Genomic DNA, 25,512 nt, shown 5'->3' with positions numbered 1-25,512 from the left:
GGTTCAAACCTTCAGCCAATGGACTCGCATCTAGGACGGGCTATTGCGAGGCTGTCATTCATAAGTAAATCACGTCTGACACACTGCACATAATGCACTCTGTGGCTTTCTAGCAACTTACAAAGGCACCCTGATTGAAAGCTACAGCCCAGTGGAGCAACTTCATGGCTGCATCCTCTTGAACATGTTGCATCTGCCTCCAGTGCATTTTGCCACTGAGGTCTCTCCCTTCTGGGTGGGCACCATGGCACGAGTCCAATACCTTGGTCACCATCCAACTTGGGCAACTTGGACCCACTGGACAATCTCCACCCACCACAGGTCTATGACGTATCCTGTTGTCTCAGACCACAGAATTCAGTAGTATCACTGAAATTAACTTCGCTCCTGTCATCCTGGTTAACAACTGCCTGTTTCTCCACCTTCAGCAGACCCTCTAATCCTGCAGTGGCTCATAGAACTTCCATTCCTCATCCTGCCTCAACCTTCTGGCTCAACATCCATGGACATCGATCCACTGCCTTTCCCCACAGCCAGCTAATCCAGATCACACACCACCTACTTTCTTCTCCCCTGGGGGTCGCTGTCGGTAGGAAGGGGATGTAGCAGCGCCAACCAGTATTGAAATGGAAACTGTCCTCATCCTGCCTCAACCTTCTGGCTCAACATCCATGGACATCGATCCACCGCCTTTCCCCACAGCCAGCTAATCCAGATCACACACCACCTACTTTCTTCTCCCCTGGGGGTCGCTGTCGGTAGGAAGGGGATGTAGCAGCGCCAACCAGTATTAAAATGGAAACTGAACAGCTGTCTCAACATTACTGCCACATGCTTTGGTGCCACAACTCAATGGTGCTTGTAATAAGGAGTGCACTCTGAAGAGACCATGCCAGAATGTGGCAAACAAAGTCTGTTTAAAAATTCCGGAACATTCGTAATTTTGTGCCAACATTGTGTTGAAGAGAAATGTGGTTGGCATTTTTGCACATGCCGGCATTTAGTGTGTAACTGGCGGAAGTTTCATTGCTGTATGTCTATTAGTTATTTTTCAGAGCTGTATTGAGTAGAATGTTGTATCACACAGTTTGTGAATTTCCAAGTGGCAGGGCTTGAGGAGCAACATGTCTGCATTAAATTTTGTGTGAAACTCAAGAAAACATTTACAGAGACACAGCTAATGATGCAGGAAGCCTACAATGATGAGTGCCTGAGCTATACTTGGTGTTATGAATGGTTCAAACAGCTTAAAAATGGCTGGACAAAAGATGACGCCCTTCAATGTCTACCAACGATGCTCGTGTCAGGAACATCAACAAAATTTTGTGTGCCAATCAAAGACTGACTGTTCTTGAGATTGGAGAAGAATGTAACATTTCAGTTGGATCATGACATGAAATCCTGACACAGCATCTTGGAATGCATTGTGTTTCCACCAAGTGCATCCCACAGCTCATGAGTCAAGACCTGAAAGAGTTTCGCCTCACAATCTGTGAAGAGCTCTTGGATTGTTCAAATGAGAATGAGATGTTCCTTAAGACAATCATATGTGGTGATGAGATGTGGGACTACAGTTATGATGTTGAGACCAAGGTTCAGTCTTCACAAAGGGTCGGGAAAGGTTCTCCAAGACCAAAAAAAGCTTTCCAGTTCAGGTCAAATGTCAGAGCCATGCTGATATTTTTCTTCGACTTTGAAGGATTAATTCATCATGAATTCATGCCACAGGAACAAACTGTTAATCGATGGTACTACTGGGAAGTGTTGCGATGCTTGTGAGAAAATGTCAGAAGGAAATGTCCTGAAATGTGGCGGTACAGTTTATGGCTCATGCATCGCAATAATACACCCACACATTCATCCCTGTTGGTGCATGACTATTGTACAAAAAAACGAAAACGCTGTGCTGCCTCATCTTCCATACTCTCCAGATCTGGCTCCTGTGGACCTTTTTTATTTCCAAAGTTGAAAACCCGGTTGAAAGGACAAAGATATGCAACAATATACTAAATAAAAGACAACTTGCAGATGGCACTTTGTGTGATCCACAAGAGGCATACCAAGACTGTTTCCCGAAGTGAAAACCGCATTGGCAACAGTGTATCAACTGTGGAGGAGAGTATTTTGATGGAGATCATGCACAATAGGTAAGCGAAGAAAAATTTTTTGGACAAACTTCCAGAATTTTTTGAACAGACCTTGTATAACCAAGTCGAGCATCAGCATCAGTCAGTGTGATAAGACCTGTGGAGTGGGCAGTGAGTGTACTATCAGTTTGGCACAGGTGTTTCTAGTGCAAACTATTTGTTGTAGGTGTAACTTGGATATGGCATGGACTGCACTTTGCTTTGGAATACAGACTTTAAGATATCTTGCACTGTTCCAGATGTTTTCTGTAACAGCTTTCACTTGGTCAAAAGTCCACCACTAGTTTCATGTGTAAGCCACCTTTCCAAAAATATCACACCATTCATATTTTGCAAAGAGAACATACACACTGAAGCACTAGACACAGAGGACCCATGTTCAAAAGCTGTATTAGCTAAAATTATCAGTATGCGCTGAAGGGCAATGTCTGAGTAATTATTTGTATTTTCACAAGCTGACTCTATATGAACTGAATTAATCACTGCTGTATGTAGTAGCAAATATAAAAAACAAAGATGATGTGACTTACCAAACGAAAGTGCTGGCAGGTCGATAGACACACAAACACACACAAACATACACACAAAATTCAAGCTTTCGCAACCAACGGTTGCTTCATCAGGAAAGAGGGAAGGAGAGGGAAAGACGAAAGGATGTGGGTTTTAAGGGAGAGGGTAAGGAGTCATTCCAATTCCGGGTGCGGAAAGACTGACCTTAGGGGGAAAAAAGGACGGGTATACACTCGCACACACACGCATATCCATCCACACATATACAGACACAAGCAGACATTTGTAAAGGCAAAGAGTTTGGGCAGAGATGTCAGTCGAGGTGGAAGTGCAGAGGCAAAGATGTTGTTGAATGACAGGTGAGGTATGAGTGGCGGCAACTTGAAATTAGCGGAGGTTGAGGCCTGGTGGGTAACGGGAAGAGAGGATATGTTGAAGAGCAAGTTCCCATCTCCGGAGTTCTGACAGGTTGGTGTTAGTGGGAAGTATCCAGATAACCCGGACGGTGTAACACTGTGCCAAGATGTGCTGGCCGTGCACCAAGGCATGTTTAGCCACAGGGTGATCCTCATTACCAACAAACACTGTTTGCCTGTGTCCATTCATGGGAATGGACAGTTTGTTGCTGTTCATTCCCACATAGAAAGCTTCACAGTGTAGGCAGGTCAGTTAGTAAATCACGTGGGTGCTTTCACACGTGGCTCTGCCTTTGATCGTGTACACCTTCCGGGTTACAGGACTGGAGTAAGTGGTGGTGGGAGGGTGCATGGGACAAGTTTTACACCGGGGGCGGTTACAAGGGTAGGAGCCAGAGGGTAGGGAAGGTGGTTTGGGGATTTCATAGGGATGAACTAAGAGGTTACGGAGGTTAGGTGGACGGTGGAAAGACACTCTTGGTGGAGTGGGGAGGATTTCATGAAGGATGGATCTCATTTCAGGGCAGGATTTGAGGAAGTCGTATCCCTGCTGGAGAGCCACATTCAGAGTCTGATCCAGTCCCGGAAAGTATCCTGTCACAAGAGGGGCACTTTTGGGATTCTTCTGTGGGAGGTTCTGGGTTTGAAGGGATGAGGAAGTGGCTCTGGTTATTTGCTTCTGTACCAGGTCGGGAGGGTAGTTGCGGGATGTGAAAGCTGTTTTCAGGTTGTTGGTGTAATGGTTCAGGGATTCCAGACTGGAGCAGATTCGTTTGCCACGAAGACCTAGGCTGTAGGGAAGGGACCATTTGATGTGGAATGGGTGGCAGCTGTCATAATGGAGGTACTGTTGCCTGTTGGTGGGTTTGATGTGGACGGACGTGTGAAGCTGGCCATTGGACAGGTGGAGGTCAACGTCAAGGAAAGTGGCATGGGATTTAGAGTAGGACCAGGTGAATCTGATGGAACCAAAGGAGTTGAGGTTGGAGAGGAAATTCTGGTGGTCTTCTTCACTGTGAATCCAGATCATGAAGATGTCATCAATAAATCTGTACCAAACTTTGGGTTGGCAGGCCTGGGTAACCAAGAAGGCTTCCTCTAAGCGACCCATGAATAAGTTGGCGTAAGAGGGGGCCATCCTGGTACCCATGGCTGTTCCCTTTAATTGTTGGTATGTCTGGCCTTCAAATGTGAAGCAGTTGTGGCTAATGTAATGAGAAAGAGGGTTTAGGTAGGGTGGCAGGTGATCGGTGTGAAAGGAAGTGCTCCATCACAGCGAGGCCCTGGACGTGCGGAATATTTGTGTATAAGGAAGTGGCATCAATGGTTACAAGGATGGTTTCCGGGGGTAACGGATTGGGTAAGGATTCCAGGCGTTCGAGAAAGTGGTTGGTGTCTTTGATGAAGGACGGGAGACTGCATGTAATGGGTTGAAGGTGTTGATATACGTAGGCAGAGATACCTTCTGTGGGGGCTTGGTAACCAGCTACAATGGGGCGACCGGGATGATTGGGTTTGTGAATTTTAGGAAGAAGGTAGAAGGTAGGGGTGCGGGGTGTCGGTGGGGTCAGGAGGTTGGTGGGGTCAGGTGAAAGGTTTTATAGGGGGCCTAAGGTTCTGAGGATTCCTTGAAGCTCCGCCTGGACATCAGGAATGGGATTACCTTGACAAACTTTGTATGTGGTGTTGTCTGAAAGCTGACACAGTCCCACAGCCACATACTCCCGACGATCAAGTAACACGGTCGTGGAACACTTGTCCGCCGGAAGAATGACGATGGATTGGTTAGCCTTCAGATCACGGATAGCCTGGGCTTCAGCAGTGGTGATGTTGGGAGTAGGATTAAGGTTTTTTTAAGAAGGATTGAGAGGCAAGGCTGGAAGTCAGAAATTCCTGGAAGGTTTGGAGAGGGTGATTTTGAGGAAGAGGAGCTGGGTCCCGCTGTGACGGAGGACGGAACTGTTCCAGGCAGGGTTCAATTTGGATAGTCTTGGGGAGTTGGATCATTAGGAGTAGGATTAGGATCATTTTTCTCCGTGGAAAAGTGATAGTTCCAGCAGAGAGTACGGGTGTAGGACAGTAAATCTTTGACAAGGGCTGTTTGGTTGAATCTGGGAGTGGGGCTGAAGGTGAGGCCTTTGGATAGGACAGAGGTTTCGGATTGGGAGAGAGGTTTGGAGGAAAGGTTAACTACTGAATTAGGGTGTTGTGGTTACAGATTGTGTTGATTGGAATTTTGAGGTTTTGGGGGGAGTGGAGCTGGAATTGGGAGATTGAGTAGATGGTAGAGACTGGGTCTGTGTGCAATGAGAGGAGGTCGAGGTTTGCTGGAAAGGTTGTGAAGGGTGAGTGAGTTGCCTTTCCGGAGGTGGGAAACCAGGGGATTGGATAGTTTTTTGAGGTGGAGGGTGGCATGCTGTTCTAATTTGCGGTTGGCCTGGAGGAGGATGCTCTGAACAGCCGGTGTGGATGTGGGAGAGGAAAGATTGAGGACTTTTATTAAGGATAGGAGTTGACGGGTGTGTTCATTGGCTGAGTTGATGTGTAGGTGAAGGATTAGGTGGGTGAGGGGAATGGATTGTTCAGTTTGGAACTGGTATAGGGACTGATGGAAAGAAGGGTTGCAGCCAGAGATGGATACTTTAAGTGTGAGGCCTTTGGGGGTAATGCCAAATGTCAGACAAGCCTGAGAAAATAAAATATGGGAGTGTAATCTGGCTAGGGTGAAGGCATGTTTGCGGAGGGAATGTAAATAAAACTTAATGGGGTCATTGTGGGGATGTTGTGAGGGTGACATGGTATTAGAAGGTGGAAAGTGTAACATGAGGCTGAAATGAAAATAAAAATATATGGGGAGAGATAAAGGTGAACTAGAAAGTAACTGGAGATTTGGCATGAAAAAAGGCTAAAAAGTGTTGGTTAGAGCTGGGCTACGTTGATCCTGTGGTGAACTTGGGTTGGTAGACAACTATGTGCACAAAGGTTAGGTGGTAGTGTTGCCGCCAAAACACGTTAAAGGATGGAGCAATACGGGTAAATTTCGAAAAAAACTGCGTGTAAATGTATTAAAAGGAGTGGTTTTGTGGTGGCAGATTGTGAAAATGAGGCTAACAATTGTCTGACGAAGAAATAATGACGTTAAAACCTGTGGGAAGCGGCTAAAAAAGATCAATGATGTGGGAAAAACAGAAATGGAAAAAAAGCGAAAGTTATTAGAACTAGCTCAAATGGCTGTTCAATAACTAAAAGGAGCTGTTTGTGAACTGGAAACGGTGGATTTTATAGCAGTGGTAGTGTTGAAAGCGGAAAAAATTTTTTTGGTCATGGTTTGGAAGTGGGTTACGTATTATTGAGTATATATAGGTAGGATAAAATTGTATGGTAGATTCGGTAAAGAGGAGAAGGTGAATACAAAGTGAAACTACTTGCAAAAACAGAAAGAGAAAATAAGTTGAAAGGAAAGATTTCGAAATGCAACAGTGACAATAACAAACATAACTGTTGGGTTCAAATTAATGATATGAATATAATAGAGGGAAACATTCCACGTGGGAAAAATATATCTAAAAACAAAAATGATGTGACTTACCAAACGAAAGTGCTGGCAGGTCGATAGACACACAAACAAACACAAACATACACACAAAATTATAGCTTTCGCAACCAACGGTTGCTTCATCAGGAAAGAGGGAAGGAGAGGGAAAGACGAAATGATGTGGGTTTTAAGGGAGAGGGTAAGGAGTCATTCCATTCCCGGGAGTGGAAAGACTTACCTTAGGGGGAAAAAAGGACAGGTATACACTCACGCGCGCGCGCACACACACACAAAGCAGACATTTGGGCAGAGATGTCAGTCGAGGCTGAAGTACAGAGGCAAAGATGTTGAAAGACAGGTGAGGTATGAGCGGCGGCAAATTGAAATTAGCGGAGATTGAGGCCTGGCGGATAACAAGAAGAGAGGATATACTGAAGGGCAAGAGCCCATCTCCAGAGTTAAAACAGGTTGGTGTTAGTGGGAAGTATCCAGATAACCCGGACAGTGTAACACTGTACCAACATGTGCTGGCCGTACACCAAGGCATGTTTAGCCACAGGGTGATCCTCATTACCAACAAACAATGTCTGCCTGTGTCCATTCATGCAAATGGACAGTTTGTTGCTGGTCATTTCCAAGTAGAAAGCTTCACAGTGTAGGCAGGTCAGCTGGTAAATCACGTGGGTACTTTCACATGTGGCTCTGCCTTTGATCGTGTACACCTTCCGGGTTACAGGACTGGAGTAGGTGGTGGTGGGAGGGTGCATGGGACAGGTTTTACACCGGGGGGGCGGTTACAAGGGTAGGAGCCAGAGAGTAGGGAAGGTGGTTTGGGGATTTCACAGAACATATTTCACAGAACGTATCTCTGCCTACGTAGATCAACACCTTCAACCCATTACATGCAGTCTCCCATCCTTCATCAAAGACACCAACCACTTTCTCAAACGCCTGGAATCTTTACCCAGTCTGTTACCCCCGGAAACCATCCTTGTAACCATTGATGCCACTTCCTTATACACAAATATTCCGCACGTCCAGGGCCTCGCTGCGATGGAGCACTTCCTTTCACGCCGATCACCTGCCACCCTACCTAAAACCTCTTTCTTCATTACCTTAGCCGGATTCATCCTGACCCACAACTTCTTCACTTTTGAAGGCCAGACATACCAACAATTAAAGGGAACAGCCATGGGTACCAGGATGTCCCCCCTCATACGCCAACCTATTCATGGGTCGCTTAGAGGAAGCCTTCTTGATTACCCAGGCCTGCCAACCCAAAGTTTGGTACAGATTTATTGATGACATCTTTATGATCTGGACTCACAGTGAAGAAGAACTCCAGAATTTTCTTTCCAACCTCAACTCCTTTGGTTCCATCAGATTCACCTGGTCCTACTCTAAATCCCATGCCACTTTCCTTGACGTTGACCTCCATCTGACCAATGGCCAGCTTCACACGTTCGTCCACATCAAACCCACCAACAAGCAACAGTACCTCCATTATTACAGCTGCCACCCATTGCACATCAAACGGTCCCTTCCCTACAGCCTAGGTCTTCGTGGCAAACGAATCTGCTCCAGTCTGGAATCCCTGAACCATTACACCAACAACCTGAAAACAGCTTTCGCATCCCGCAACTACCCTCCTGACCTGGTACAGAAGCAAATAACCAGAGCCACTTCCTCATCTCCTCAAACCCAGAACCTCCCACAAAAGAACCGCAAAAGTGCCCCTCTTGTGACAGGATACTTGCCGAGACTGGATCAGACTCTGAATGTGGCTCTCCAGCAGGGATACGACTTCCTCAAATCCTGCCCTGAAATGAGATCCATCCTTCATGAAATCCTCCCCACTCCACCAAGAGTGTCTTTCCGCCATCCACCTAACCTTCGTAACCTGTTAGTTCATCCCTATGAAATCCCCAAACCACCTTCCCTACCCTCTGGCTCCTACCCTTGTAACCGCCCCGGTGTAAAACCTGTCCCATGCACCCTCCCACCACCACCTACTCCAGTCCTGTAAGCTGGAAGGTGTACGCGATCAAAGGCAGAGCCACGTGTGAAAGCATCCACGTGATTTACCAACTGACCTGCCTACACTGTGAAGCTTTCTATGTGGGAATGACCAGCAGCAAACTGTCCATTCGCATGAATGGACACAGGGAAACAGTGTTTGTTGGTAATGAGGATCACCCTGTGGCTAAACATGCCTTGGTGCACGGTCAGCACATCTTGGTACAGTGTTACACCGTCCGGGTTATCTGGATACTTCCCACTAACACCAACCTGTCAGAACTCCGGACATGGTATCTTGCCCTTCAGTATATCCTCTCTTCTCGTTATCTGCCAGGCCTCAACCTCTGCTAATTTCAAGTTGCCGCCGCTCATACCTCATCTGTCTTTCAACAACATCTTTGCCTCTGCACTTCCGCCTCGACTGACATTTCTGCCCAAACTCTTTGCCTTTACAAATGTCTGCTTGTGTCTGTGTATATGCGGATGGATATGCGTGTGTGTGCGAGAGTGTACCTGTCCTTTTTTCCCACTAAGGTAAGTCTTTCCGCTCCCGGGATTGGAATGACTCCTTACCCTCTCCCTTACCGTCTTTCCCTCTCCTTCCCTCTTTCCCGATGAAGCAACCGTTTGTTGCGAAAGCTTGAATTTTGTGTATATGTTTGTGTTTGTTTGTGTGTCTATCGACCTGTCAGCGCTTTCGTTTGGTAAGTCACATCATCTTTGTTTTTACATATATTTTTCCCACGTGGAATGTTTCCCTCTGTTATATTCATATCATTAATTTGAGCCCAACAATTACGTTTGTTATTGTCGCTGTTACATTTCGAAATCTTTTCTGGTGTCTTATTTTCTCTTTCTGTTTTTGCCAGTAGTTTTACTTTGTATTTACCTTCTCCTTTTTACCGTATTCTACTATACAATTTTATCCCACCGATATATACTCCATAATAAATAATAATACGTAACCCATTTACAAACCATAACCAAAAAAATTTTTTTTACACTTTCAACACCACCGCTGCTATAAAATCCACCGTTTCTAGTTCACAAACAGTGCCTTTCACCTATTAAACAACCATTTCGGCTAGTTCTAATAACTTTTGCTTTATTTCCATTTCCATTTTTCTCACATCACTGATCATTTTTAGCCGCTTCCCACAGGTTTTAACGTCATTATTTCTTGTCAGACAATTGTTAGTCTCATTTTCATAATCTGCCACCACAAAACCACTCCTTTTAATACATTTACACATAGTTTTTTCGAAATTGTCCAGAATTTCTCCACCCTTTAACGTGTTGTGGCGGCAACACAACCACCTAACCTTTATGCACATCGTTGTCTACCAACCCAAGTTCACCATAGGATCAACATAGCCCACCTCTAACCAACACTTTTTCGCCTTTTTTCACACCAGTACTCCAGTTGCTTTCTAGTTCACCTTTATCTCTCCCCATATATTTTTATTTTCATTTCAGCCTCATGTTACACTTTCCACCTTCTAATACCATGTCACCCTCACAACACCCCCACAACGACCCCATTAAGTTTTATTTACATTCCCTCCGCAAACATGCCTTCCCCCTAGCCAGATTACGCTCCCATATTTTATTTTCTCAGGCTTGTCTGACATTTGGCATTACCCCCAAAGGCCTCACACTTAAAGTACCCATCTCTGGCTGCAACCCTTCTTTCCATCAGTCCCTATACCAGTTCCAAACTGAACAATCCATTGCCCTTACCCACCTAATCCTTCACCTACACATCAACTCAGCCAATGAACACACCCGTCAACTCCTATCCTTAATAAAAGTCCTCAATCTTTCCTCTCCCACATCCACACCGGCTGTTCAGAGCATCCTCCTACAGGCCAACCACAAATTAGAACAGCATGCCACCCTCCACCTCAAAAAACTATCCAATCTCCTGGTTTCCCACCTCCGGAAAGGCAACTCACTCACCCTTCACAACCTTTCCAACAAACCTCAACCTCCTCTCATTGCACACAGACCCAGTCTCTCCCATCTACTCAATGTCCCACCTCCAGCTCCACTTCCTCCAAAACATCAAAATTCCAATCAACACAATCTGTAACCACAACACCCTAATTCAGTAGTTAACCTATCCTCAAAACCTCTCTCCCAATCCGAAACCTCGGTCCTATCCAAAGGCCTCACCTTCAGCCCCACTCCCAGATTCAACCAAACAGCCCTTGTCAAAGATTTACTGTCCTACACTCGTACTCTCTGCTGGAAATATCACTTTGCCACGAAGAAAAATGATCCTAATCCTACTCCTAATGATCCAACTCCCCAAGACAATATCCAAATTGAACCCTGCCTGGAACAGTTCCGTCCTCCGTCACAGCGGGACCCAGCTCCTCTTCCTCAAAATCACCCTCTCCAAACCTTCCAGGAATTTCTGACTTCCAGCCTTGCCTCTCAGTCCTTCTTAAAAAACCTTAATCCTACTCCCAACATCACCACTGCTGAAGCCCAGGCTATCCGTGATCTGAAGGCTGACCAATCCATCGTCATTCTTCCGGCGGACAAGGGTTCCACGACAGTGGTACTTGATCACCGGGAGTATGTGGCGGAGGGACTGAGTCAGCTTTCAGACAACACCACATACAAAGTTTGCCAAGGTAATCCCATTCCTGATGTCCAGGCGGAGCTTCAACGAATCCTCAGAACCTTAAGCCCTCTGCAAAACCTTTCACCTGACTCCATCAACCTCCTGACCCCACCGACACCCCGCACCCCTACCTTCTACCTTCTACCTAAAATTCACAAACCCAATCATCCCGGCCGCCCCATTGTAGCTGGTTACCAAGCCCCCACAGAACGTATCTCTGCCTACGTAGATCAACACCTTCAACCCATTACATGCAGTCTCCCATCCTTCATCAAAGACACCAACCACTTTCTCGAACGCCTGGAATCCTTACCCAATCCGTTACCCCCAGAAACCATCCTTGTAACCATTGATACCACTTCCTTATACACAAATATTCCGCACGTCAAGGGCCTCGCTGCGATGGAGCACTTCCTTTCACGCCGATCACCTGCCACCCTACCTAAAACTTCTTTCCTCATTACCCTAGCCAGTTTCATCCTGACCCACAACTTCTTCACTTTTGAAGGCCAGACATACCAACAATTAAAGAGAACAGCCATGGGTACCAGGATGGCCCCCTTGTACGCCAACCTATTCATGGGTCGCTTAGAGGAAGCCTTCTTGGTTACCCAGGCCTGCCAACCCAAAGTTTCGTACAGATTTATTGATGACATCTTTATGATGTGGACTCACAGTGAAGAAGAACTCCAGAATTTCCACTCCAACCTCAACTCCTTTGGTTCCATCAGATTCACCTGGTCCTACTCCAAATCCCACGCCACTTTCCTTGACGTTGACCTCCATCTGTCCAATGGCCAGCTTCACACATCCGTCCACATCAAACCCACCAACAAGCAACAGTACCTCCATTATGACAGCTGCCACCCATTCCACATCAAACGGTCCCTTCCCTACAGCCTAGGTCTTCGTGGCAAACGAATCTGCTCCAGTCCGGAATCTCTGAACCATTACACCAACAACCTGACAACAGCTTTCACATCCCGCAACTACCCTCCCGACCTGGTACAGAAGCAAATAACCAGAGCCACTTCTTCATCCCGTCAAACCCAGAACCTCCCACAGAAGAACCACAAAAGTGCCCCTCTTGTGACAGGATACTTTCCGGGACTGGATCAGACTCTGAATGTGGCTCTCTTCCTCAAATCCTGCTCTGAAATGAGATCCATCCTTCATGAAATCCTCCCCACTCCACCAAGAGTGTCTTTCCGCCGTCCACCTAACCTTCGTAACCTCTTAGTTCATCCCTATGAAATCCCCAAACCACCTTCCCTACCCTCTGGCTCCTACCCTTGTAACCGCCCCCGGTGTAAAACCTGTCCCATGCACTCTCCCACCACCACCTACTCCAGTCCTGTAGCCCGGAAGGTGTACACGATCAAAGGCAGAGCCACGTGTGAAAGCACCCACGTGATTTACTAACTGACCTGCCTACACTGTGACGCATTCTATGTGGGAATGACCAGCAACAAACTGTCCATTCGCATGAATGGACACAAGCAGACAGTGTTTGTTGGTAATGAGGATCACCCTGTGGCTAAACATGCCTTGGTGCACGGCCAGCACATGTTGGCACAGTGTTACACCGTCCGGGTTATCTGGATACTTCCCACTAACACCAACCTATCCGAACTCCGGAGATGGGAACTTGCTCTTCAACATATCCTCTCTTCCCGTTACCCACCAGGCCTCAACCTCCGCTAATTTCAAGTTGCCGCCACTCATACCTCACCTGTCATTCAACAACATCTTTGCCTCTGCACTTCCACCTCAACTGACATCTCTGCCCAAACTCTTTGTCTTTGAATATGTCTGCTTGTGTCTGTATATGTGTGGATGGATATGTGTGTGTGTGCGCCCGAGTGTATACCCGTCCTTTTTTCCCCCTAACGTAAGTCTTTCCGCTCCCGGGACTGGAATGACTCCTTACCCTCTCCCTTAAAACCCACATCCTTTCGTCTTTCCCTCTCCCTCCCTCTTTCCTGATGAAGCAACCGTTTGTTGCGAAAGCATATATATATATGCGCACCTTATCATTGCACTTTAACTGATGACTTTGAACACAGCAGGTACTAAATGGAATCCTCTGCGATATAGTTCACATCCAGTTTGAGGTAGTTCACATCCCACTTGTAACTCAGTTATATTTTGCAGCATTTCATGACTTAACAATATGTGCCTTAACTTTCTTAGGAACATATTTTCCGCCTATGGCAATTATCTGTTTAAAATAATTCCCTTAGTTGTGTGTCTCCATTGATGTACAGAAAAATTTTCCATTGGAGTTAAATGATACACTTACCATCAATGAAAAAATACGTAACAGACATGATTTTGTGTTGTAAGAACAGTGAAGGAGCATAAAAGTATTTTTATTGATTTTAAATCTTCGCCTTACCTAAGAATTTAGCATCTGATGGAAGTACAGTATCAAAAGGTAACTGTGGATAGAGCCGAAATGGATCTCCCCAGTCATTCCACAACTCATGTCCCTGCAAAAAAAAAAAAAGAGGTAGTAAAAACTATCACACAGTTACTGCTCTCACTCACTAATTAGTCCAATGGATGATATACTGAGGCCAGCACAATCATAATAATTTAAGTAAAAAAATTCATTTATACCATGTCAGCTAGATGAGATCCTCAAGCAGTTCTGAAGTTTTAATGCAAAGCAGTTTTTATGGTTAGTATCAACTCAATGCCAGAAACTGTTTTCCTTTATAATAATCAAATTAAATGATAAAAAAGAAGCATGATGAACAGTGTAATGGAACATACCTGAGTAAGAAGTACGGTGAAATTTCGTTTAAATTTTGGTGAAGCATACGGAGGTTCAATTGGTCCCAGGCTCTCCTCTGGCTCAGCCTCTGCAACGATGGCGTCAGTCTTCAGCGGCTATAAAGGATTTCAATTGGAAGCACTATCTTACTGTGAAAGCTGATTTTAAAATTTGTGCTATACGAGTTCTGGAAAATATTTATGGCTTTCTACAATAATATTCAGTCTGAAATAGGGATACAGAAACAGCTCATCATAAATTGATTTCCTCCTAAGTTTATCTCTAAAACATCAGCGCTTTCATGGGTACAGCTTCAATGAAAATTAGAAATAATAAAATGGCAGAATCAATAGAAATATATGGATAAACAGTCTGTCTCAAAATGATGACCACCAATCAGTCTGTGCATGGTACCAATATGTTCCAGAAAGCCATGAGTGAAAACGTGATTTTTCAGGGAGTCATATCAGAGATAAGGGGTCAAGTGGAGGAGGAGATTAGTGTTTAAAGTCGCATCGACAACGAGGTCATTAGAGACGGAGTGCAAGCTCGGGTTAGGGAAGGACGGGGGAAGGAAATCGGCCGTGCCCTTTCCAAGGAACAATCTCGGCATTTGCCTGAAAGGATTTAGGGAAATAACGGAAAACCTAAATCAGGATGGCCGGAGACGGGATTGAACCGCCGTCCTCCCGAATGCGAGTCCAGTGTGCTAACCACTGCGCCACCTCGCTCGGTAAGGGGTCAAGTGTTTTGGATAGCCTTTAGCCCTGTGAGCATTTGTATACCATTCAAAAGAATGGGCATACTGTAGCTATCCTATAGTATAAAAATTGAACCATTACACACTTCGCCAGCCCAGACAAAAAGAGCAAATCAGTTGGTTCTATTGCATTTAGATGTGATCTTAGGTGGACCTTAGGCAGCTTATAAAAAGACCGTTTGATCCACAACAGTCCCTAATGAAAATTAACAATTAACAATTGTGGGGGTGGTCACTTTTACAACTTCTATTCATGGCAGATTGTTGAAATTTTTGCCATAAATACTTAAGACTATGTTCTCAGGGAGGCTTGAATTTTTTTTTCGATATCAGTATCCGTTACCAAGAAATAGGCTGAAAATTACCGTACTTATATGCCTAAAACAGGCATGTACTATCCAGTCTGAGGTGTAAATGTAGTTTTAACTGATATAGTGAACAAATAGTGAGTTTTTAGATACATGGAAAGGTTTCTGAGGTCACCAAACTTTTTTTTTTCTTTCTTTTTCTTTTGCAGCGTTTTTTCACCAAGAAAACTTTATGACTCACTGTCTCTGTATAATGGGCACTTTATAACTTCACAAATATGCCCAACATGGTATTGCAGCGGAAAAAAAAGTCTAAAAAGGGTCTTAATATGCCTGAAAAGAACATAAAATAACTGTCAACAATTGTTAAAACTTCTAAGTCTGCAAATTCAGCCAAATATTTCTAATAACATTTTCACTCTTAATATATAAGTTATTTCTGATTTTAAATTATTTGATTGTCCTTCACATTACATACAAGTTTTTTAGATGTGGTTGCCCAACCTATCAGGTTATTTGCATATGCTGGGCTTGCGATTGATGAGCAAAGTATCCAGAAAAAACGTAAAGGAAGCAGTTGTGTGTTAACTTTTTATTATGTTTTCTTTTTTTTATTTATGCGTGTCAACATGTATAAATGTGCTGAAGCACATAAATACAGCAAACTACCAAAATTTTACTGAATTATAGAATTCATTTTATATAAGCAGCACAACCTGCTCTAGCAAGGTAAAGAAGGGAACCATTGCACAAATGTTCCTGACAGAGCACAAAAAAACTGAATGTGTTCTTCTTTAGAAGACTCTGACAGAAGAGTGGGGGATCTGCTGTCTCAAATGTCATTCTGCCTTCCTCAACAAAAATTTTGTAATGCAAACATATTCACACTTTTTTTGCTGAAAGTGAGAAGCAGGTGGACAGTGCAGTGACGATGGAAGAGAGACAAGAGTGTGACAGATGGTGAGAAAGACAGAGGAGACAGTGAGGGTGGGAGAGAGAAAGTGGCAGTGAAAAAGAAAGAGATGGTTCAAGACAATACCAGTGGAAGCCCAAGAGAGAGGAAAGTTCACAATCGGGAAACTGGAAAACACATTTGGAACAGAATTTTTAACTTGTAGATAAAGTGGAAAAAATAAGTTGTACTCCTGAGAATATTTTAGGTGTCGTAAGTTGGACTCAGTGTCAGTGGGAAAGGAGGATGAAAGGAGACAGCATAAAGGAAGAGAGGAGGCAGTGGCACTGGGACACACTGTTGATCAACGGGAGAAAATGGAGACAGTGGTAGAATGTTCTGTGTTAAAAGAACACCAATATGTCTGCATATCAAAACTCTGGTGAGGATTTGGAATGGTGATTGAGGCAGCTGGTTCCTATTTTTCTGTCAGTGTCTTTTAAAAAGAGAGAGATTCGTCTTAGGAGCATTTCCCCACTTGTAACAATCATGTTCTTATCAAATAAACGACTTTGGCCTCTGGGAGGCAAACCAAATCAGAGCTCAAATTTCCTGTGTAGAGACCCCACCACATGCGCGTGCACGCACACACATACGAGAGAGAGAGAGAGAGAGAGAGAGAGAGAGAGAGAGAGAGAGAGAGAGAGAGAGAGAGAGACGGAGGTCTGTCTCAGATAAATCTATGCTAATAACAAATCTACAAAACTGTCATGTCTGTCTGCCTTGTCTTTGACTGGCATATCTCCAAAATTACTACACAAATTTTCATGGGTTTTTGCAGGTAACTTGAGTGTAGTTTGGGGCACAGTGTAGGCTTTAGTTCATCAAAATCTGATCATAGAGGAAAAAGATATTGTGATTTAAAGTTTTAGCAAAACTTTGTCTTTCTGTTTGTCTGTCTGTATGATCATGCTAATCTCCAAAACTACTAGATGGGTTTTCACTGCTAACTTCAGGGTAGCTATGGGCACCATGTAGGTTGTATTTCATAAAAAAATTGCATCATGGAAAAAAGATATTCATAAATATTATATTATAAAAGGGTATGTATGTATGTATGTATGTATTTATATAATAGAGGGAACCATTCCACGTGGGAAAAAATATATCTAAAAACAAAGATGATGAAACTTACCAAACGAGAGCATTGGTATGTTGATAGACACACAAACAAACACAAACACACACACAAAATTCAAGCTTTCACAACCCACGGTTGCTTCATCAGGAAAGAGGGAAGGAGAGGGAAAGACGAAAGGATGTGGGTTTTAAGGGAGAGGGTAAGGAGTCATTCCAATCCCGGGAGCGGCAAGACTTACCTTAGGGGGGAAAAAAGGACAGGTATACAAGTGTATACCTGTCCTTTTTTCCCCCTAAGGTAAGTCTTGCCGCTCCCGGGATTGGAATGACTCCTTACCCTCTCCCTTAAAACCCACATCCTTTCATCTTTCCCTCTCCTTCCCTCTTTCCTGATGAAGCAACCGTGGGTTGCGAAAGCTTGAATTTTGTATGTGTGTTTGTGTGTCTATCAACGTACCAACGCTTTCGTTTGGTAAGTTACGTCATATTTGTTTTTAGATATGTATGTATTTATGTATGTATGTATACTCCACATATCCTGAAAAACCAATGGACCGATTTCAACCAAATTTGGTAAACAAATCACTTACTGTCTGGAAAGAATCATTGTGGGGGTAAGAACAACCTACCTACTACAGGGGTGGGGCTGGGTGTGGGTGAAAGAGAAGTGTATATCATAACGCACAAATACCCATATTTTATGTATCCAGTATTTGAGAATGAGAGCACTTAGTGACCGGCAACAAACTTTACACACAATTTTGAACCTTTACAAATTTTTTTTCACTAACACCCCCCCCCCCAAAAAAAAAGACGTAAAGAATAGAGTTAGTAACTTACTGCATTTTCATTGTTCATTTTCGCATCTACATATACATCTACATCCATACTCCGCAATCCACCATACGGTGCATGGCGGAGGGTACCTCGTACCACAACTACCATCATCTCTCTCAGGCATGAAGTTTTTAATTTATTACTTCTTTACTACTAACTGTATTCATGACACATTTCACAGTGTTCACATGTACCACTTAACACAACTGCAAAATTACATGTATGTATGACACGTAGTTCAAGATATACAACGTCATAAACACTGACATATGTGAAAAACTGCTGCATCATGCATGATGTTTAAATATATTATTAGTAACCTGCTGAACCAGTTTCGATGAAATTTGTTAAGGAGACAGCTTGAACCCTGAGGAAGAACATAGGCTGCTTAAGAAAATGGGTAGTACAAGATACCTACTGACTTCAAAAATGTTACTCTAACTACAGAAAAATACTTGCTATTTGAAAAATGTATTTGCTCTTTGACTTTTGAACTTTATCAAAATTGTGAAAATACCATACTTGATTGATATGCACTACATGATACAATTCAAAGTAATGAATACAATGGTTATACAATCTTCAGTGTGTTTAATCCATACTTCCACACTGTTTCATAATGTACACACCGCATAATTCACAGCTACTATGGGCGCTATCCAGTATTTGAGAACGAGAGCACTTAGTGAACTGCAACAAACTTTACACAAATTTCAAACCTTTATGAAACTTTTTCTTGCTGATAAATTCCACAAAAAAGGAAAAAAAGTTTATTGCTTACTATATTTTTGCTGTTCAACCACATCTAACCAAAACCAAAACATACCAAATCATATAGCATGACCTTAGGAGAGTACACCTAAACTATCAGCTGCCCATAAGTATTGTCCAATTTTTCTATGATGCCATGACCATTATCAACCCAAAAAGAACAATCTTCATATTATCCAGCTAATTATGAAACACTACGGCAGGCAAATGAATCACTGGTCATTTCATTAGGATGGTCACAAATCAAATTCTGTTGACATATCACTCTTTCTGCATTACCCAATGACATTATACAATTTTCGGAGACAGTTATCAAAGTTACTCGCCATGCCATTTATAAAACTGTCAATAGTGATGTTCTATCACACTTCTTTTTCCACATTATACATGTAGAGCAAGTGTACTGAAATCCATTTACTATGAACAACCAATCACATACCTGGTCAGATATTCTGTAGACAAATATTCTGTTTGATAGATTAAGAGTATGGAGCTGTATTTAGTGCTTTCCCAAAACTAGTAAATACATCATCAACATCTGCTCCACTAACTATTAAAACCGCAATGTATGTGCCAACACACTCAGTTTCCAACTGTCATAATTTGTACGAGATCAAGAATTATACAGACACTTTAATGCTCTATTTTTCATAGACAAAACTGTTCAGATATCAAGTGAGACAGTAAAAAGCAAATAAAAACATGACAAAAACTGATAAGTTGGCATAATTTAGATATCAAATGAGACAGTAAAAAGCATATACAAATATGAGAAAAACTGATAAGTTGGCACAATTTTCAGCAAAACCCTCCGATAATTTTCATTGTGACAGCTTGGTATTAAAAATTAATGTGCTCTGTAGCAATATTATAAAACTGAAATGACATGTATAACATCACACAATCACAACCTCTTTCATCCTGCAAAACTATTACAGAGGAGAGGAACAAAAACTATCAGAGTGTTCTTGGAACTTGGGAACCATTTTCCACAGGAGAAATGCAGTAGCCATAGGTATGGCAAAGTGGGAGAAAACATTAAGCAAAAAAAAAAGTTATAGTAAACATCAAAAGGTTATAAGTAATGCTGTTTTAGATTGAAGATTCCCATTTTCCACGTTTTCACCTCAAATTTTACAGACTTAAACAGACAACAGATACTTTTCCCCTTAAGTGTGATAATTGTCGCAACACAAACACTCCACAATATGAAATGAGTGTGTGTTTAATTTACAGTTCATGAACGTTTTTAGATTTTTACAGCATTAGAGGATTACAAATACATCGATTACTTACAATGAAAGAAGCATTGAACACACTAGGTGATGGTTCTTCCAGTACTGGCACTGGAGGAATTCCTAATCTTGTCCGCAACAGTGCAATCACTGTGTCCACTGTCGCTTGCACAGATGACAAATAGCGTTCCCACAACATACGGCCTTGGCGACGCATAGCCAACAAATCTGGATCACCCACAGCACGTATCAGGAAATGAAGTTCTGTGACACGTGCCTATGAAATAATTAACAAATGATGTATAACCTTAACTACCCTTTACACACAAATACAGAGGCATAAATAATTCACTTTGTGATACTTCAAAAAGACAAACTATAATTTAAGATAACACAAAAATAAAACCTGTTCTAACGTCTTTTACTGCCATCTACTGTCACACTTACTTTCACAATGGTCACTGGTTTCAATAAGTTATACACCATGTTCCACATAAAACCAGTGCACTACACGTACTGGTTAATCATCTCTAGTCAAACTGTTAGTGAAGTGTAAACACTGTCTCAAAAGTTGGCTACACTGTGTTTTATCAGAAAGTTGAATGCAGTTGTGTGTTTGTGTGTCAGTTGTTGTTGTGAGAAACTCATATTGTTTAGCTGTTACAGAAATGGGACAGTTTGCATTAGAACAGCAAATTGATATTGTGGAGTGTTCCATCAAGGAATGTAAAGAAATGTTTCAAGTCAAGTACCCTCGTAGGAAACTCCCCACGACCAGCACTATTCACGACCTGTACAAGAAATGGAGGACTGTAGGATACATTCAGAATATACAGATGAATAGGACACCCCTGAAAACTACAGACAGAGTTCGCAAAGACATTATGACAAGTCCCCGCAAATTGGTAAGGAGATTATTGCAGCAGGTTGGTGTATCTTTTATCAGGTCATCATGTACTAAAAGATATGAAATTAAAAGCCTATCTTGTAAGTGTGGTGCACAAGTTTAAATCTGAGGATCAGAAATAATGGTTCATTATTGTAACTCTCTGTTAACACCAATTGCTAGCAGTTAATTGGACCCCCTGCCTTAATTCATGTCAGGTGAAGCCGGGTTTCATTTTCAGGTTATGTAAACTCCCAGAATTGCAGGTACTGGTTGCAGGACAACACATATATTCTGCATGAAGAACCTCTCCACTCAGGGAAGAGATAGGTGCTTGGCGTGCATTGTCCGACATGTGCATTATTGGTCCCATATTTTTCAATGAAACCTTAAATAGTACCAGATATCTAGAGATCTTTGACTCTTTCCACAAACAATTAACAAATTCAGAGAAACTGTATGCAGTTCTCTACATCTACATCTACGTGATTACTCTGCTATTCACAATAAAGTGTCTGGCAGAGGGTTTAATGAAACACCTTCAAGCTGTCTCTCTACCGTTCCACTCTCGAACGCTGTGCGGGAAAAACCAGCACTTAAATTTTTCTGTGCGAGCCCTGATTTCTCTTATTTTATTGTGATATCATTTCTCCCTATGTAGGTGGGTGCCAACAGAATGTTTTCGCAGTCGGAGGAGAAAACTGGTGATTGAAATTTCATGAGAAGATCCCGTCGCAATGAAAAATGCCTTTGTTTTAATGCTTGCCACTCCAATTTACATATCATGTCTGTGGCACTATCTCCCCTATTTCACGATTATACAAAATGAGCCACCCTTCTTTGTACTTTTTTGATGTCATCCGTCAGTCCCACCTGATGCAGATCCCACACTGCACACCAATACTCCAGAATAGTGCGAACAGGTGTGGTGTAAGCAGTCTCTTTAGTAGACCTGTTGCACCTTCTAAATGTTCTGCCAATGAATTTCAGTCTTTGGCTTGCTCTACCCACAACACTACCTATGTGATTGTTCCAATTTAGGTTATTTGTAATTGTAATCTCTAAGTATTTAGTTGAATTTACAACCTTCAGATTTCGTATGACTTATCGCACAATCAAAATTTAGTGGATTTCTTTAAGAACTCATGTGGATAACTTCACACTTTTCTTTATTCAGGGTCAATTGCCACTTTTCGCATCATACAGTTATCTTATCTAAACCATTTTGCAATTTGTTTTGGTCATCTGATGACTTCACAAGACGGTAAATGAAAGCATCATCTGCAAAAAACCTAAGACGGCTACTAAGATAGTCTCCTATATCGCTAATATAGATCAGGAACAACAGAGGGCCTATAACACTTCCTTGGGAAACGCCAGATATTACTTCTGTTTTACTCGATTACTTTCTGTCTATTACTATGAACTGTGACCTTCCTGACAGGAAATCACAAATCCAGTCACACAACTGAGGCGATATTCCATAGGCATGCAGTTTGGTTAGAAGAACAGTGTCTAAAGCCTTCTAAAAATAAAGAAATATGGAATCCATCTGACATCCCCTGTCGATAGCACTCATTACTTCATTAGTATATAGAGCTAGTTGTGTTTCATAAGAACGATATTTTCTGAATCCGCGCTGACTGTGTGTCAATAAATTGTTTTCTTTGAGGTACTTCATAATTTTTTAATATAATATATGTTGCTAAACCCTTCTGCGAAGCAACATTAGTGATATCAGCCTGTAATTCAATGGATTACTCCTACTTCCCCTTTTGGGTATTGGTGTGACTTTAGCAATTTTGCAGTCTGTAGGTACGCATCTTTCTGTGAGAGAGCGGTTGTGTATAATTGCTAAATATGGAGCTATTGTATCAGCATACTCCGAGATGAACCAGCCTGGTATACAATTTGGAACGGAAGCCTTGCCTTTATTAAGTGATTTAAGCTGCTTCGTGACACCAAGGATATCTATTTCTATATTTCTCATCTTGGCAGTTGTTGTTGATTTGAATTTAGGAATATTTATTTCGTCTTCTTTGGTGGAGTTTCAGAAAACCGTGTTTAATAACTCTGCTTTAGTGGCACTGTCATCAGTGAATTCACCATTGTTATTGTACACTGAAGGTATTGATTGCATCTTGCCACTGGTGTGCTTTATGTATGACCAGAATCTTTTTGGCTTTTCTGCCAGATTTTGAGACAGTTTTGTTTTGGAAATTATTAAAAGCATCTCACATTGAAGTACGCACTATATTTTGAACTTCAGTAAAACTTTGCCAGTCTTGAGGATTTTGCGTTCTTTTAAATTTGGCATGCTTTTTTCGCTGCTTCTGTAACAGTGATCTGACCCATTTTGTGTACCATGGGGGATCAGAAACATCACTTAGTAATTTATGTGGTATATATCCCTCAACTGCTGTTGATACTAACTCTCTGAAATCTTTCCACAACTTTTGGGGGGGTTGGGTTGTTTGGGGGAAGAGACCAAACAGCGAGGTCATCGGTCTCATCGGATTAGGGAAGGAAGTCGGCCGTGCCCTTTCAAAGGAACCATCCCGGCATTGGCCTGGAGCGATTTAGGGAAATCACGGAAAACCTAAATCAGGATGACCGGACGCGGGATTGAACCGTCGTCCTCCCGAATGCGAGTCCAGTGTGCTAACCACTGCGCCACCTCGCTCGGTTCCACAACTTTTCTATGCTTACATTATCAGATCGGAAGGAGTGAAGACTGTCTCTTAAAACGGCACTAAAAGCATTTTTATGTTACAGCATTCAGCCTAGCAGCAACTGCCTTGTCATTGCTAATCCCTGTATTCGTCACGATACTCACTATTTGTCCAGAATTATTTGTTGCTAAGAGGTCAAGTACGCTTTTGTAAACGTTTACAATTCGAGTGGGCTCATGAACTAATTGTTCAAAATAATTTTCTGAGAAAGCATTCAGTACAATTTCGGATGACACTTTATGCCTGCCACCGGCTATAAACGTACAATTTTTCCAGCATATCGAGCGTAGATTGAAGTCACCACCGACTATAACTGTATGAATGGGATACCTATTTGAAATGAGACTAAAGTTTTCTTTGAACTGTTCAGCAACTATTTCTTCAAAGTCTGGGGGGTCGGTAAAACGATCCAATTAATAGTTTAGGCCGATTGTCAAGTATAACTTTTACCCATACTGCTTCACAGGAACTATCTACTTCAATTTCAGTACAAGGCAAACTACTTCTGACAGCAATAAATACTCCACCACCAACTGTATTTAATCTACCCTTTCTGAACACTGTTAGATTGTTTGACAAAATTTTGGCTGAACTTATTTCCGGCTTTAGCCAGCTTTCTGTACCTATAACTCTTTGAGCTTCAGTGCTTTCTATTAGGGCTTGGAGCTATGGTTCTTTCCCAACACAGCTACGACAATTTACAACTACAATACTGATCGTTTCTACAACTACCAGTGTTTTGCCTGCTCCCATTTAGACAGACACCCTTTCTGCTGTTCCCTGAGACCCTCTAACCTAAAAAACTGCCTAGTCCCTTCCACACAGCCCCCGCTACCCATGTAGCCACCTCCTGTGTGTAGTGTACTTCTGACCTATTAAGCGGAACCCGGAAACCCACCACCTGATGTCACAAGTCAAGGAATCTGCAGCCTAAACGGTCACAAAACTGCCTGAGCCTCTGATTCAGACCCTCCACTCTGCTCTGCACCAAAGGACCACAGTCAGTTCTATCAATGATGCTGCAGATGGTGAGCTCTGCCTTAATCTCGCAAGCAAGACTGGCAGTCTTTACCATTTCCGCTAGCCACCCGAAACCAGAGAGGATCTCCTCCGATCCAAAGCGACACGTCATTGATACCGACATGAGCCACTACCTTCAGTTGGCTGCACCCTGTTCTCTTCATGGCATCTGGAAGCACCCTTTCCACATCCAGAATGACTCCCTCACAGTATGAACACGGAGCACACACTGGCTTCCTTCCCCACCCTGGCAGCCATATTCCAAAGAGGGCCCATTACGCGCCTCAAGTTGGAGCTCCCAACTACCAGCAAGTCCACCCTCTGTGAATGCCCAGACCTTGTAGGCTGAGAAGCTTCCTCTAGAACAGGGTAGACGACTGCATCCGGCACAGAGACATCGTCAGCCACAGGTAACGCCTGAAACCTGTTCGTCAAACAAACCGGGGAGGCCCTACAATCAACCCCTTGGAAAGTTTTTCGCTGCGTGCCAGGCTTTGGAATGATCTCCCACTTGACCAGAGGTGAGGAATCAACCTCAGTGCAGGCATTACCCAGGGCGGCCACAGCAGTGGACCAATCGCAGGACACATGGGACATGCTTGACGTCCCTCGCATCCCCGCATCCAACCCCCCACAGGGATGCCCCTTGGCAGCACCCTCAAGCTGTGTGATGGAAACCAACGCAGCCTGGAGGTGTGAGTGGAGGTTCGCCAACTCCGCTCGCATCTGTTCACAGCAATACCAGTTCCTATCCATCACAGCAGTCGCTCCTGGTTGAAGCTTGTGAAAATATGTAACAAACGAACAGTGTACTCATCTTATTAGCAGCAGGAACACGAGGTGCTCTGTCTCTGACGGTCTTTCCGACAAGATGGAGCAACTGCTCACATATC

At 43.0% G+C, this 25,512-nt stretch overlaps 1 protein-coding gene across 6 annotated transcripts in view; it reads right to left on the bottom strand.

Annotated features, from left to right (window-relative positions):
- Nucleotides 1–25,512, bottom strand: part of LOC126235988 (exostosin-3) — a 155,777-nt gene that overhangs the window by 66,249 nt on the left and 64,016 nt on the right. For all 6 annotated transcript variants that reach the window (XM_049944981.1, XM_049944979.1, XM_049944983.1 and 3 more), the window contains 3 exons: nucleotides 20,043–20,258; nucleotides 14,038–14,154; nucleotides 13,658–13,751 (listed from right to left, as the gene is read on the bottom strand). In XM_049944981.1, coding sequence (XP_049800938.1) covers nucleotides 13,658–13,751; nucleotides 14,038–14,154; nucleotides 20,043–20,258 — 427 coding nt within the window. The remainder of the gene's footprint in view (nucleotides 1–13,657; nucleotides 13,752–14,037; nucleotides 14,155–20,042; nucleotides 20,259–25,512) is intronic.

Source organism: Schistocerca nitens, chromosome 2, assembly GCF_023898315.1.
Source record: "Schistocerca nitens isolate TAMUIC-IGC-003100 chromosome 2, iqSchNite1.1, whole genome shotgun sequence".
Classification (NCBI taxonomy): Eukaryota; Metazoa; Arthropoda; class Insecta; order Orthoptera; family Acrididae; genus Schistocerca; species Schistocerca nitens.
This window is presented reverse-complemented; position numbering and strand designations above follow the sequence as displayed.